This window comes from Zea mays, chromosome 5 (genome assembly GCF_902167145.1).
Source record: "Zea mays cultivar B73 chromosome 5, Zm-B73-REFERENCE-NAM-5.0, whole genome shotgun sequence".
NCBI classification, from domain to species: Eukaryota; Viridiplantae; Streptophyta; class Magnoliopsida; order Poales; family Poaceae; genus Zea; species Zea mays.
Genome location: NC_050100.1, coordinates 36,025,045 through 36,041,062, shown reverse-complemented (window position 1 = coordinate 36,041,062; position 16,018 = coordinate 36,025,045). Strand labels below are relative to the sequence as shown.

The following is a 16,018-nucleotide window of genomic DNA, read 5'->3' as shown; positions in this document are numbered from 1 at the left end:
CCGGCGTAGGCCTACTCTTCATCTCGCCCCTCGGGAAACACCTACGCTATGTGCTACGCCTCCATTTCCCGGCGTCCAACAATGTGGCTGAGTATGAGGCTCTAGTCAACGGGTTGCGGATCGCCATCGAGCTAGGGGTCCGGCGCCTCGACGCCTGCGGCGACTCGCAGCTCGTCATCGACCAAGTCATGAAGAACTCCCACTGCCGCGACCCGAAGATGGAGGCCTACTGCGACGAGGTTCGGTGCTTGGAAGACAAGTTCTACGGGCTCGAGCTGAACCATATCACTCGGCGCTACAACGAGACTGCGGATGAACTGGCTAAGATAGCCTCGGGGCGAACAACTGTTCCCCCGGACGTCTTCTCCCGGGATCTGCACCAACCTTCCGTCAAGATCGACGACACGCCCGAGCCTGAGGCGCCCTCGGCCCAGTCCGAGGTACCCTCGGCCCCGCCCGAGGTACCCTCGGCACAGCCCGAGGCACCCTCAGCTCAGCCCGAGGCACCCTCAGCTCGGCCCGAGGCGCCCTCGGTTCGGCCCGAGGTACCCTCGGCCCCCGAGGGTGAGGCACTGCGCATCGAGGAGGAGCGAAGCGGGGCCACGCCTGATCGAAACTGGCAGACCCCGTACCTGCAATATCTCCACCAAGGAGAGCTACCCCACGACCGAGCCGAGGCTCGGCGGGTGGCGCGGCGCGCCAAGTCGTTCGTCTTGCTGGGCGAGGAGAAGGAGCTCTACCACCGCAGCCCCTCAGGCATCCTCCAGCGATGCATCTCCATCACCGAGGGTCAGGAACTCCTGCGAGAGATAGACTCGGGGGCTTGCGGCCATCACGCAGCGCCTCGAGCCCTTGTCGGGAATGCTTTCCGACAAGGCTTCTACTGGCCAACGGCGGTGGCTGACGCCACTAGAATTGTCCGCACCTGCGAAGGGTGTCAATTCTATGCGAAGCAGACCCACCTGCCCGCTCAGGCTCTGCAGACGATACCCATCACCTGGCCTTTTGCTGTGTGGGGTCTGGACCTCGTCGGCCCCTTGCAGAAGGCGCCCGGGGGCTACACGCACCTGCTGGTCGCTATCGACAAATTCTCCAAGTGGATCGAGGTTCGACCTCTGAACAGCATCAGGTCCGAGCAGGCGGTGGCGTTCTTCACCAACATCATCCATCGCTTCGGGGTCCCGAACTCCATCATCACCGACAACGGCACCCAGTTCACCGGCAGAAAGTTCTTGGACTTCTGCGAGGATCACCACATCCGGGTGGACTGGGCCGCCGTGGCTCATCCCATGTCAAATGGGCAAGTAGAGCGTGCCAACGGCATGATTCTACAAGGGCTCAAGCCTCGGATTTACAACGACCTCAACAAGTTCGGCAAGCGATGGATGAAGGAACTCCCCTCGGTGGTCTGGAGCCTGAGGACAACGCCGAGCCGAGCCACGGGTTTCACGCCGTTCTTCCTAGTCTACGGGGCCGAGGCTGTCTTGCCCACAGACTTGGAATACGGCTCCCCGAGGACGAGGGCCTACAGCGATCAAAGCAACCAAGCTAGCCGAGAAGACTCGCTGGACCAGCTGGAAGAGGCTCGAGACAAGGCCTTACTACACTCGGCGCGGTACCAGCAGTCCCTGCGACGCTACCACGCCCGAGGGGTCCGGCCCCGAGACCTCCAGGTGGGCGACCTGGTGCTTCGGCTGCGACAAGACGCCCGAGGGAGGCACAAGCTCACGCCCCCCTGGGAGGGACCGTTCGTCATCGCCAAGGTTCTAAAGCCCGGAACGTACAAGCTGGCCAACAATCAAGGCGAGGTCTACGGCAACGCTTGGAATATCCAACAGCTACGTCGCTTCTACCCTTAAGATGTTTTCAAGTTGTTCATATACCTCGCACCCACGCAAAGTTTAGTCATCAAGGAAGGGTCGGCCTCGCCTCGGCAAAGCCCGACCCTCCCTCGGGGGCTAAAAGGGGGGCAACCCCCTCTGCGTCGAAATTTTCCTCGAAAAAAAAGATCTCTTCTGCCAGAATATCTTTCGTGCTTTTTGACTACTTCGAAAAGTGGATCCTGAAAACGACGGAGTACACGTAAGCAGCCAAGGCTGACCGAGCCGAGGGACTCCTACACCTCCGGGATACGGATACCTCACTCATCACCTTCTGGGATAAGTAACTCACGTTCGGATAAGTGATTCCACGGACCGAACAAGTCTTCACGTTCGGAAGCTCTTCTGCCGAAGCGATCCTTCGAGCCTTCTCGACTGAGTCGGTGACAGAGCCTCATGGACGGGTAAAAGTGCGCGTAAGCGGCAAGGCCGACCGAGCCGAGGGACTCCCACGCCTCCGGGATACGGATACCTCACTCATCACCTTCCGCGAGAAGCAACTCTCGCTCGCACAAACATCCCTGTTACCGACAAAAAAGTCCAGATACTCGAAACAAGAGGAAAAGAGACGCAGCTTTACAACACAGCGAGGGTGTGTTCTGGCCTCGGCGGCCGCAGGAGACACACGCTACAAGACAATCTGATCCTGCAGGCTCGGGTCTTGACGCGGGAAGGGGGCAGTAGCACCCTCGGCATCGACGACACCTTCGGCGAGGTCCGACCTAGCCTCGGACGGCGACGCGGTCCAAGGATCTCCGCTCTAAAGGACGACGTCATCGCCACACCCGGGCAATCGCTGCCAGGGTCTTCTCCGGAAATCTGGCCGAGCAGGCGGCTCGGCCAGTCACTCTGGGGCCTCGGCCAACCATCTTCCAAGGGCGCCAGCCCGACCCGAGGCCTCGGCTGGTCAACTCCGGCGTCGGTCCCGCTAACGGACGACCCGGCTGGGCTCCGGCCAACCAGGTTTCCTTTTCGAGCCAACTCCGCCCCCGTTCATGCTGATATCGCTACCCCTGGCCTCAGCTCATCGAAGAGCGGCCAAGGGGTCCCTTTAACTAAGCTAGAGAAGCCTCAGACAACAAGGCCGACCGAGCCGAGGGACTCCTACGCCTCCGGGATACGGATACCTCACTCGTCACCTTGACACGGGGAGACTCACGCTTGGTGAAGCGGTTCAGACAACCAACAGGCGAGTCTTAGTGCTCGAAAATGAGGAAAAAACACGGCTCCGTGCCAAAATTACATACATGTTCAGGCCTCGACGGCCACAATGAACAAAAACACTGGCATTCAAAGTGCCATTAGAAACGGAACTCCGGTTCCCCCTCCGCAGGCACGAACAACCCCACTCGATGGGGGAGGGCCTGCGGAGCAACAGAAGACCGACGAACGGCGCGCCGTCGCCCGCTCCAGCAGCAGCGACGACGACGACTTCTGCTCCGGGGGGCTGAACAGCGGCAGCACTGACCTCAGGGCGGATGCTGCTGCCAAGAGGCCCCCGCCCATGCCCAAACTCATGAGGCAAGGACGGGCAGAAGGCCGTAGAGTTGGAGGTCGGTCCGTGGCCGACCCTGGCTATCTCGCCGGCGGAAGAACCTCTTCCAGCTACCGTGGCAGACGCCGGCGCCGCGAGTGGCTCCGAAGCCACTCGCGTCCGAGAGCTAGGCACGGTGCAGCTGCCGGTGCCACGGACGGCGACCGCCCTTCCCTCCGATCACTGAGTGAAGGAGCGGGCCACTGCCCACGCAGGGGCCGACCCCAACTCGGCACACTCCCCTCCCCAGCCCTGGTGATGAAAATCCTTGAGGCTGAGGGAGGGGCAGAGGCCGCAGCCCGACTCGCTTTCCCCCACCATCAAGCTAGAGGTCACCATCTTGGGTGACCGCCGGCGGAGGGGTGCAGCCGGGCTGCATGATGAAAATCCTTGAAGCCGAACGATGGCTGAAAGGTACCAACTCCCGCGGAGTTGCGTTCCTCCAACGATGAGGCGGAAAGACGGTGGGTATCCCCCATCCGGGGGCTTGGAAGGTAGAAAGGCACGATGCAGAAGGGAGCGTGAAGACATGGTCGCCTTCCGAAGGGGGTCACCCTCCTTTTAAAGGCGACTCTCCCTACTTGCGCCCCCAACCGTCGCGGGCTGAATCTTCTCCAACACGCTCCAAGGTCCCCCCCTGCGGCGCGGGGGCTGGGTCCCGCATGTCATGCAAGCCGGCTCAGAGCAGAAGAAGCCAAACCGCCGTGCGCGGTGCGCACAACCGCCCAGCGGTTACAAGTGACCCTCCACTTTTACCCAGACCAACGGGCGAAAGGGGCGGGCAGCCATGCAGGCGGCATGCAACCACGCCAAGTGGGCGCACTTCTCCGACTCCCAACACGCCCAGCATGGAGGCCCAGGCCCACGTGTCATGCAACCGGCGCGTCGAATGCTTCGTGCATGCAACTGCACCGCCACTTGCGCCACCACCGCGCCTCCTCGGTTGCGGAACCAATACGCGACTCGAGGCGACCCAGCAGCGCCAGCCTGGCGCGGCGGTCAGTGCGGCCAAAAATGGGCCGGCAGTAATGACGGTGGCAGGCAGGCAGGCAGGAGCAGCGGTCATGTCGTCAGCCAAGCTCACGTCCCATCCGGGGCAGCGAGAGAACCCTCTCTCACGGCGTGAAGACAACGCGCCCGTGTTCCGTTCCTCGAACGGCTCGCGCACGCGCAACGGCCGCCCCGCCAACCACTCGCCCCGTCGCATTAACTCCGCGGTGGGACAGGCGGCGCCTCTGGCAGGAGAAGCAGACGACGCTTCGCCTTCGCCGTAATAACCGCGCCAAAAAAAGGTACGCCGCGTCGTTCGATTTCGTATCCTTTTCCTTTTTTCCTCTTTCTCTCTCTTGCAACAGGGACCGGGAAAGGGGATACCCCGAAAAGGGTCCTTCCCCGTGAAGGAACCAGGCTCCGAGCCACCCTACTGATCAGAGGTTTGAAGGCTGGCCCCCCGGAAGGGTTCGACAGCCGCCTCAGATCGTGTGGGCCCTACACCCACTACTGGTCAGAGGTTCGAAGGTCGGCCCCTCGGAAGGGTTCCACGGCCGCCTCAGGCTACTCGGGCTCCGCGCCCATTACTGATCAAGGGTTCGAAGGCTGGCTCCCGAAGGGTTCACAGCCGCCTCAGACGCCGAGCGAGGGATGACCATGGGTACGTTCGATACATAACCAAGGCTCGGGCTGCGCTCCCGAGGTACCCTAGGACATTTCCGAGACCAGCGGGAGCGATCTTGTAACGGAATCCCATCAGAGGGAGGCATCGAGCCCTCGGACCCCGTCGCCAGGGGACCGGGTCCGGCAGATCACCCGCAGGTACTTTTGGGCGTGCCTCTGGGCCCCTAGCCGACCCCTAACGAACGGGGCACGGACGTCCACTCGGATTACCCGCTTGCAGCTCACCGGAGACACCATGTTCGGCGCCCATCGAGGGCAACATGGCGCTTTCCCCCCTCCTCCTTGCGGAAAGGCGACATAGGGGCGTATGTAAAAAAGCCGAGTCTATCCCTGATCGCCCTCTCGCCCTGTGCAGAGGCTCGGGGGCTGCTCTCGCAAACCCGGCTCCGGCCGAACCGTTGACAGCGTCAACATACCAGCCCGAGAACTTGGGACCCGACCGTACACCCGGGCTACGGCCAGCTTGCATGAGGGAACAACCAGACCAGCCGAAGCATTACGCAAGGCATTAAGACCTCGAAGGAGTAAAATCACTCCTCCGAGGCCTCGGGGGCTACACCCGGCGGGTGCGCTCGCGCGCACCCACCGGAACAAAATGCAACCGAGAAAGGCTGGTCCCCTTTCAAAAAAGTGCGACGAAAGCCTCCAAGCGAGTGCTAACACTCCCTTCGAGGCTCGGGGGCTACTGTCGGGGACCATAATTAGGGGTACCCTCAAGGCTCCTAATTCTCAGCTGGTAACCCCCATCAGCATAAAGTTGCAAAGGCCTGATGGGTGCGATTAAGTCAGGGATCAGTCCATTCGAGCGACTCGATCACGCCTCGCCCGAGCCTAGCCTCGGACAAGGGCAGCCGACCCCGGAGGATTTCCGTCTCGCCCGAGGCCCCCCTTCGACGGCGAACATATTTCTGGCTCGCCCGAGGCCCTGCCTTCGCTAAGAAGCAACCCTGACTAAATCGCCGCACCGACCGACCAAATCGCAGGAGCATTTAACGCAAAGCTGGCCTGACACCTTTATCCTGACGCGCGCCCCCCGGCAGAGCCGAAGTGACCGCCGTCACTTTGCCGCTCCACTGACCGGCCTGACAGAAGGACAGCGCCGCCTGCGCCACTCCGACTGCAGTGCCACTTGACAGAGTTAGACTGACAGGCAGTCAGGCCCTGCCAAAGGCACCATAGGAAGCTCCGCTTCGCCCGACCCAGGGCTCGGACTCGGGCTAAGTCCCGGAAGACGGCGAACTCCGCTCCGCCCGACCCAGGGCTCGGACTCGGGCTAAGTCCCGGAAGACGACGAACTCCGCTCCGCCCGACCCAGGGCTCGGACTCGGGCTCAGCCCCAGAAGACGACGAACTCCGCTTCGCCCGACCCCAGGGCTCGGACTCCGCCCTGGCCTCTGCCGACGACCTCCGCCTCGCCCGACCCTGGGGCTCGGACTCGGCCTCGGCCATGGAAGACAGACTCGACCTCGGCTTCGGAGGAGCCTCCACATCGCCCAACCTAGGGCGCAGGCCAGCCACGTCAACAGGAGGCGCCATCATCACCCTACCCCGAGCTGACTCGGGCCACAGGGAACAAGACCGGTGTCCCATCTGGCTAGCTCCGCCAGATAGGCAATGATAGCTCCGCCAGATAGGCAATGACGACGGCGGCTCTCAGCCCCCTTACGGAAGCAAGGGGACGTCAGCAAGGACTCAACCGCTCCGACAGCTGTCCCTCCGCCAGGCTCCATCGCTCCTCCGACGGCCACGACATCACACCAGCTGGGTGCCAAAATCTCTCCGGCTGCCACATCGGCATGTACTTAGGGCGCTAGCTCTCCTCCGCTAGACACGTAGCACTTTGCTACACCCCCCATTGTACACCTGGATCCTCTCCTTACGCCTATAAAAGGAAGGACCAGGGCCCTCTTAGAGAGGGTTGGCCGCGCGGGGACGAGGACGAGACAGACGCTCGCTTGGAGCCGCTCGCTTCCCTCTCCCGCGTGGACGCTTGTAACCCCCTACTGCAAGCGCACCCGACCTGGGCGCGGGACGAACACGAAGGCCGCGGGATTCCCACCTCTCTCACGCCGGTCTCCGGCCGCCTCGCTCTCCCCCCTTCGCGCTCGCCCTCGCGCTCGACCCATCTGGGCTGGGGCACGCGACGACACTCACTCGTCGGCCCAAGGGACCCCCGGTCTCGAAACGCCGACAGATCCTGTGTCATGATTCATCATATGTGTGAGACTTGGTCCCAGCACACCTGGTGATTATGTTCGCGCCCGGGTCTTGGTGCCCCGAAACCCGGGTGGGACACCTTCACTAGTGGATCTACTCCATGAATTCCATAGATCCGCTCACATATTAAAAAAACGGTTAGTCACTTCTTTCTTGCGACCGAGCTCCTCTTTCTTATTTCTTCTTTATTTCGATTAGAGTTCCTATTTCTTCTTTCCTCGTGACTGATCAAGTTGGTAGTGAGACAGAGTGGTATATATTTCTCATACTGCTCCATAGGTTGAACTGCTCTATGGTGGACACGATTCATATCCACTTTTGAGTTGGTAGAGCTATACCAAACATGTTGTCAATAATAATAACTTGATCAGTCTCAAAATTTGTGAGCAAAACCTTTTAGAGGCATTCATAAAAACAGAGTACATGTGGGTACAACGAAGATATTCATACAATTCAGAAATCATAAATAACCATGATTAAAAATTTATTCACTATTCCAATTCCATAAAATCGTAACTCTAAAGATTGCCAACTAAAACCACTTGTTTTGGTAGGATGGAAAAAAAATCAGAGAACCCGTTTTGTCCATTCTCAACAGAGGTTCTGGTGACTTCACGTTTCTACTCTATGTCTCTGCCGCACAAAATAAATAAATAAATTGTAGTATAGTATCGTATTTTAGTATCTTAAATTGACTGACTATAGATAAAAATATCAATATCTATGATATTAATTAAATAATATTATAATATTTATAAAATATATTTTTAAGACATAAATATGAATATTATTCACTAGAAAATCTGGTTAAATGTAAATTATTTTAACTGGCACGTATGGGCCGAGAGAGTACCTCGTTAGATGTTACATGTATTTTGTCGATTGCTTCTATCGTTCTTTTTCCCACGTTGCGGAATACTTTTCTTACTCTTGGGTTTTAGTTTGATGTCGATTTTGTCACAAATGCTTAGGGTTGAAAACCCACGGGTAAATTCTAGTCTCGAGCCATACCGTTTTCTATATTTGATCTGATCATTTCCGTATTTACAGAAAATAGGGAAACGGGACGCAAACGTGAGAGAGTTTATTCCGTCATTTGTTATAGGATCCTGTTTTTATCCTGATTCAACTCGTATTTATTCTGTATTTGATAAATATGGGATGAACCTAATATGCATTGGTATATAAACTAAAGTCTCGAGTCTTTAGTGACAAATTATAGCATAAGTGACAATTGTAACCATCGGCTCTTTTTAATGACAAGTGGTTTAAAGTCTTAAACAACATCGGATGTAGCTAAATGTACATCATTAGCAACCAAACAACAATATAATGTTGCATTTCTATATCTATTTGTTTTATGTTATTGTTCTGCCAATCAATCACTAGTTAACCATAAATACCATTTCTGTTTGTATTAAATTACGAGTTTCTGTTAGTATTTTGGTTCGTTTTCGGAATTCCGTTTATCCCACTTTCGTTTCGTTCCCGACTATTCCAGATTCGATCCTGTTTCCGATGATAAAATGTGGATACGAAAACAAGAGAGAGGTTTTCATCCCTACAAATGCTTACATATTTTGTTGAAGCACAGAAGTTACATCTTTTGTGCAGATATTTTGATAGTTGCTTGGACTTTATTGTATTATCTTGTAGTCCCATGTCAACATCACTAGGGATGGACTGAAAATATGCTTACAAACAGAAATGAACAATTTGTGTTTTCGAACAAATTTCTTCTAAAAATGCATCAAAAACATTTCAACTCACCATATAAGTACTCGAGTTTCTTATAATCCCCAACCTCGAAGCCTCTCTATTTCATGATTTTATTGGACCGCATCAACAAGAACCAAACCACCCTCAACTAACTCATGTGCACACATTTGTCCTTTTCTCAAACCACCATAATTCCAACCATCATAAAAACTCCAGATTTCTGTAGAAATACACGCGGAGAGGAGTGATACAGTGAAGGAGGTCGTGTTAAGCAAAGGGAAAAGGAGGTTTATCCCGTCTTGTTTGGATACTCTCGTATTTAAAATGGCTTCATCCTAACCAAATACGATAGTATTCAAATACGAGAGTATCCAAACACAAAGACATGCAGAGATTTCTGGTTTGGTTAGGCTTATCCCGATTTTAGGTCTTGTTTGGATACTCTCGTATTCATCTCAATCCATACGTATTGAGCTGGATTAGGGTATATTTCAATTCACATCAATGCACGTGGATTGAGGTGAATACGATAGGATGAAGCCCAACAAAACGACTTTGTTTAGCTTCACCTCACCTTGATAGGATAAAATAAAAGGTTTTATTGGTAAATCATTTTTAAAACCTATTCTCACAGAGTAGGATGAAGCCCAACAAAATGACTTTGTTTAGCTTCACCTCACCCTGATAGGCCTTAGAAAGAACTCAACAAAACCACTCTATCCTGGCGAGAAAGAAACACACATGGAGAGAAAAAACTCACACGACCACCGAAGCAAGCAAACCGCTTTGACTATCTTCAACAACATTACTGATCTCACCTTCTATTGCAATCCCTACTCTTTCACTGTAAACCAACGTTTTTTACATGACCATGTACACGATCTACTGGCCATAATCTAAAGAGCACATCCACCGATGCATGCAAGAACTAGAGCATGTGGGTCGTCGAGATGTGTAAACCATCAAGGGTGCGCCCATCGACATGCACGGTCCATCGGGGCACATGGTCATAAGAGCAGGTGGCTCACCAGTGTGATTGCAGGCGGTAGACATACATTAAGAGAAGATAAGAGATAATATATCTTGTGCAATTAATCATTATAATCAAACAATGTAATGCATTCAATTAAAATTCAACGGCAACTGCTATTTTATATTTAACCATTTTTATCTGAAACTTAGTAACTACTTTACATTCAATCCTTTTCATCTAAAACAATAATCGCCGTTAAATTTTGATTGGATGCGTTAGATTACTTGACTGCACGGTCACATCAACATAATTGATTGCACAATATATGTTCTCTAGATAAGGATAGAAAAAAGAATATTTTTGCCTTTTCATTTGTTTTTGTCCATTATAAAGAGTTATTTTAAATGTATTCAGCTTGATCGAGAGAGCTCTTCACTCCCCATATCCGCTACCCGTGGAACACCACTTTAACTAGTTATGGAGTGCATCTGGCCGTCCATCATCTAATCTCTGTCTATCCATCCGTCCATTCCCTCCTCGCCTCCTAACGAATCCTACCCATCCCATTCCCACTCCGCCACTCGGCCACTCGACACCACCCTCCGCGCTCCGCATCCGCTCCTCCCTCTGCTGCCGTGCCGGTGCCGCTAGCCATCCCCACTTCTCACCCGCCCCCTCTCCTCTACTGCCGCCAGCCGCAACAAAGATATGGATAGAGCGGCCGCGACAGCCGCAGACATTATCGTCATGATCCCATCGCTCTCGCCTTCGCCTTTGTAGCACTACCTCCTCGTCCATCCGCCCCCCTATTTCGTCCCACTCGGGTTGCTAGATCGGACTGGATCTCTCTGCCCGTTTCTTGGAGCAGAGATGGCCGAAATGACCGTGACTGTCGCGGCCGCCAAAAGCACCCTCCGGACGTGCCCCGGCGCCCGCCGTGCTGCGGTTCTTGGTCGGTGGATGCCTCTTGCACCAGCGGCGCCCGCCAACTTGAAGTGAGGGGATTGGCCAAGATTCAGTTTTTTTTAACCATCCTCTTTTCGCTGCACTAAACACCGAGCCTTTGTTTAGCATTTTTTTCTTTTCTGCCAAAGGTTGCAGTTGACTTGCAGAGAATATACGTTTGTTCGATTGGGACTGTACAATTTAGCTTCATTCTTGAATTTGTTAGTACATGATGCTCTTTGGTTCACATCATGATGGCATGGCTTGTTTCTTTGATTCTATTTGAGGGGAAGAATATACTACACAATGATTGCAGACCGGCTTTTGCTTGGCATCATATATGGATGTTATATTTCACAGTATGAGTGAGGCTTGGAAGCCGCTTCCAAAAAATTCCTTACACTCATCATCCTTCCAAGCTTGTTCGAGTTCTTAATTTCTAGTTAATTGCAGTCAAAATATTTTAGATTGGTCTTAGAACAAAACAGTCTAGCCCTATGTCCTTGAACTCCAACCGTATGATATTTTTATGTTAAGAATCTGACAATATATTATCTTGTTTGTCTCTGACGTCATGGATTTGACAGTTTCTATGGTCTTATGTACTAATTTAAACATTCTATAGTTTGCTGAGTCCATTTGCCGCAGCAAGTCGGTATGAACCAAAAGTTGGGGTTTCATATTTTAGTCTCTGAGTCTATCGTAAATAAAAGCTGAAGTAAGAGTATACTTATCTGTAATATTTCAAAAATAGTGCATGAATTTTTCTTAGGAGGCTCCTAGTTTAGTTGTTTCGTAGTGCAATGATGTTAATACTGACCTATTGTTATTTGTTATTCTGTGTCTTATAGTGTCATGGTATCTCAATATTGAACTCCACTATGTTGCCTTTTTTCAGTTTGGAGTGTTTGTAACTGATCTTTTCCTATCTCCAGATTGTTCTCTCCAGCTGTGAGGGTTCCAAGGGCTACTTCCCCTGCGGCGGTTGAGGTACATAGCATAGGTTACCTAAAACATTGGGTGAACTTCCTTGTTCAACCACGTATACTTTGGTTAGCAGGATGGGAGCAACACTGATATAGTCCCTATCCCGAAAGTTATAATAGACCAAGACTCAGATCCGGATGCAACCATTGTAGAAATAACCTTGGGTGATCGTCTTGGCGATCTCCTTGATACGGTATGTTATTCACATAAAGTTCTCACTGTTGACCAGATGACATTTTTTTCCTCGAACGGAGCATGATCTTATTAACATCTCCCATGTATTAGACCTACAAGAAATAAAATGACAAACTATGCTTTATTTCACATGCAGATGAGTGCGCTAAAGAACTTGGGGCTAAATGTTGTTAAAGCTAGTGTCTGTCTCGATTCTACTGGCAAGCATATCAAGTTTGCTATAACTAGAGCGTAAGTGAATCTTCTTTTCTATAATATTTCATCAGATGTGTAAAACTTGACATGACGAAGCTCTCATATAAGTTCAGTCTCCTACTTGTACAACAGAATATGACATCTTCTTTGTACTTTCCTGCATCTATCAGTTCTTCCCTAGAATGAGTGACAGGAATGCTCTACAGGTTCACTGGCCGTAAAATTGATGATCCAGAGTTGTTAGAAGCAGTTCGACTGACGATCATTAACAACATGATACAGTATCATCCAGTAACTACTTTAACTTTGTTTTTCCTTTTGCTTTTATAATTTACAACAGCAATAAATGAATAAATGTTGTTAATTTGGTGCCAGGAGTCCAGCAGTCAATTGGCTATGGGGGCAACTTTTGGGCCAGAAGCCCCTACGGAAGAGGTATTACCTAAACTATGTCAGAGACATCTTCTAAATGCTTAACATATGGACTGAAAACTTCTCAGTTCTCTAAAGAGATTTATGAAACCATCTTATTTGTCTATATCTATCGTGAGAAAGAATTAGTACACAACGGTGTACAAAGCACACATATCTTTAGGATCTCCAAGTTTGATGTTTATTTCCTTTGTCTCTGCTTCATTGCAAAACTTAATGTATCAAAATTCTTATCTGGTATTGCCTTATTGCTGGATCTTCTTATCATAGAACAGACTTTATTGGTCTTCCCATGGTACAATAGTGATCAAATTGCTGCCAAGTACATCTTTAGAATTATGTATGGTTCTGGAGACTTGAAAACCTTCACTGGATATAAACATTGTTCACTTGTACATTCGTAGGTTGATGTGGATATAGCAACCCACATAGATATCTATGATGATGGCCCTGAAAGAAGGTATGCCGTTTTTCTTACCTTGTGAATTATTCTTCAAATTTAAGGAAAAACATGCTCTTTTGTCATCAATCCAAAGGATTTGATCTCATCCAGCAAAAGGTAACATAAGAACATGTTCACATGGTTTATATGTATCCTTTGAATAAAAAACACATTGCCTACATCTACTTGGTACATATGTATGGGTTTTCCTTGCTTGATCCACTGCTATTGTTTCATCGACATGAATGCTGGATATACAAAAATGCCTACTCTAGTCTCTATAATATCAAAGTGATTTTGAATTCCTGTATTGTTCCATTTCAGCTTACTTGTGGTGGAAACAGCGGATCGTCCAGGGTTACTGGTTGACCTTGTTAAGATCATCTCGGACATCAGCATTAATGTCCAATCTGGAGAGTTTGACACTGAGGTGACAACAGTTTTACAAAATGTGTTCATGCAAGGAACCATATTCATCTCCTTACATTTTACACTCTTGTAGGGGCTCCTGGCTAAAGCAAAATTCCATGTCAGCTACAGGGGCAGAACACTGACCGAGGCTTTACAACAGGTAGGCGTGCAGTGCCCATTGTTGTTTTTTCCCCTATACACCTGGTTCTCATAGAACTCGATGTCATTTTGTGCCACATTCTGATTTATCTTATATCTTCAGGTTCTTTGTAATAGCTTGCGCTATTTCTTGAGGCGGCCGACAACAGAGGACGCCAGCTTCTAGCCAGATAGATGATCATGAAGCCTCCCAACTTTCTTATGTGGTGGTATTCACATGAATTGAATACCATCGTCAAAGCATTTGAAACACGCACAATAATTTGTTAAGATGGGGGGAATTGTACTTGATGTTATGGCACCACACCAATTCGAAGTATTTTTTGTTCCAAGGCACGGGAATCTGTTGTATCCAAGTGCAGAAGATTGCTATTCTTAATCATGTAATAACACATTATTATTTTGCTACTTGGGATACACCGTTTGGTGGTAAATAAGATGGAATATTGTGGGGGCCCATCATCCCGTGTATCATGCAAATACCGTCTATTGTCAGATTAATGATGGAGTTACCAACAACAGTCTTGAGGGTAATAGAGCGTGCCCAATTAGTGACTAGTCGAATAAGGGTTGGAACTCCGTGCCAATGTCATCTGCTTCTTAATTTCGGGAATTACTGATATTACAACTAGTCAACTACACGACATTGCCTCTTAATTTTAGGAATCATCGATATACAATTATATATGTTGAATTTGCATTGCGAGAGTATATTTGCTAGTTGTAATAAATTACCTTCATTATCTATAGGATAGTAATATTAAAAACATTATTTTTTTTCGTTTCGTCTCACTTTGTCTCTCTTTATTGCCTTCAATTTCACCCTTCTCACTTCGAATTTAGAGCCGCAAAATCTGCCGCACCACTCAAAATCTACCTAATCATAACAAACGTACAGATATGCCATGTCTTCTACTCCCTCCGGTGTCCTATTACTTGTCGTTTTAAACAAGATTTGAGTCAAACTTATAAAATTTTGATTATAAATAACTATTTTTTATTTAGTTTTGAATCCTAATATTTATATGCAACGATTTATCATAAAAAGTACTTTTATAAAAATATAAATGTATTAAGAGTTTATTTGTATTTTAACAAAAAAACATTAGTTAAAGTTATATTTGAGAGACTGTGTCGTTGTCCTAAACGACAACTAATAGAAAACCAGAAGAAATATATTTTTTAAACTCATAACATATGGACACAATAGCCATCAATTTCATATTAATTTCTCATACAACATTAGTCTTTGGATAGCGCACATAGACAGTAAAAAAGACAACTCATACAACAGTCAGTCTAATAAGTTGTCTTAGTATTATTTAATTCATTTAAGATCTTTATTTCTCTTGTTGATCAAACATACAATGAATGTTGTTATTGTCTCGTAGCCTTTTGTTACAGCGTTGGTTTTGGGTCGACTGGTTCTTGGAGCACGAGCCAGAGCCGGCGCTTGGCGGGACAACGACCCCATTCTCTCTCTTCACTAACTATGGTCCACGTAAGATTTTTCTTATTAATCTCAGCCGATGTGGCATGATAGAGACGACAGAGTAAATGGCGCTGTACATGCCCTTAGTTGCACTAGCATTTATTAAGGCTCTTAGAATTTATTCGATTTAATTTAGAATAGACTATACCTAATTAAACATAAAAAATAGCTAGCTTAAAATTATTGATACAAACATCGCTTAATAAATTATATGTTCCACACATATAAACATATTTGCTAACTAAACTTAATAGCATATGCTCTATCTGTCCTAAAATAGTGGATATTTTGTTTATCGAGAAACAAACTTTTAAAGTTTAACTTGGTATATATAAAATAGTATTTGTCGGGGACCATAATTAGGGGTACCCCAAGACTCCTAATCTCAGCTGGTAACCCCCATCAGCACAAAACTGTAAAGGCCTAATAGGCGTGATTAGGGTCAAGGCTCCGTCCGCTCAAGGGACACGATCTCGCCTCGCCCAAGCCCAGCCTCGGGCAAAGGCGGCCGACCCAAGAGGATTCACGTTTCGCCCGAGGGTCCCCTCAAGCAACGGACGCACCTTCGGCTCGCCCGAGGCCCAGGCTTCGCGGAGAAGCAACCTTGGCCAGATCGCCACGCCAACCGACCGTATCGCAGGAGCATTTAATGCAAGGATCGACTGACACCTTATCCTGACGCGCGCTCCTCAGTCGACAGGGCCGAAGTGACCGTAGTCACTTCGCCGCTCCACTGACCGACCTGATAGGAAAACAGCGTCGT

General features: G+C 49.6%; 1 protein-coding gene across 1 annotated transcript; it reads left to right on the top strand.

Annotated features, from left to right (window-relative positions):
* The first annotated feature begins 10,576 nt into the window (after nt 1-10,576).
* Nucleotides 10,577-14,222, top strand: LOC100276033 (uncharacterized). Its single transcript, NM_001149923.1, is given in 10 exon segments — nt 10,577-10,992; nt 11,878-11,932; nt 12,003-12,122; nt 12,261-12,355; nt 12,526-12,610; nt 12,695-12,754; nt 13,156-13,211; nt 13,518-13,623; nt 13,696-13,764; nt 13,867-14,222. Coding segments are annotated over 10 exon segments (834 nt in total). The 5' UTR covers nt 10,577-10,867; the 3' UTR covers nt 13,930-14,222.
* Nucleotides 14,223-16,018: the final 1,796 nt, after the last annotated feature.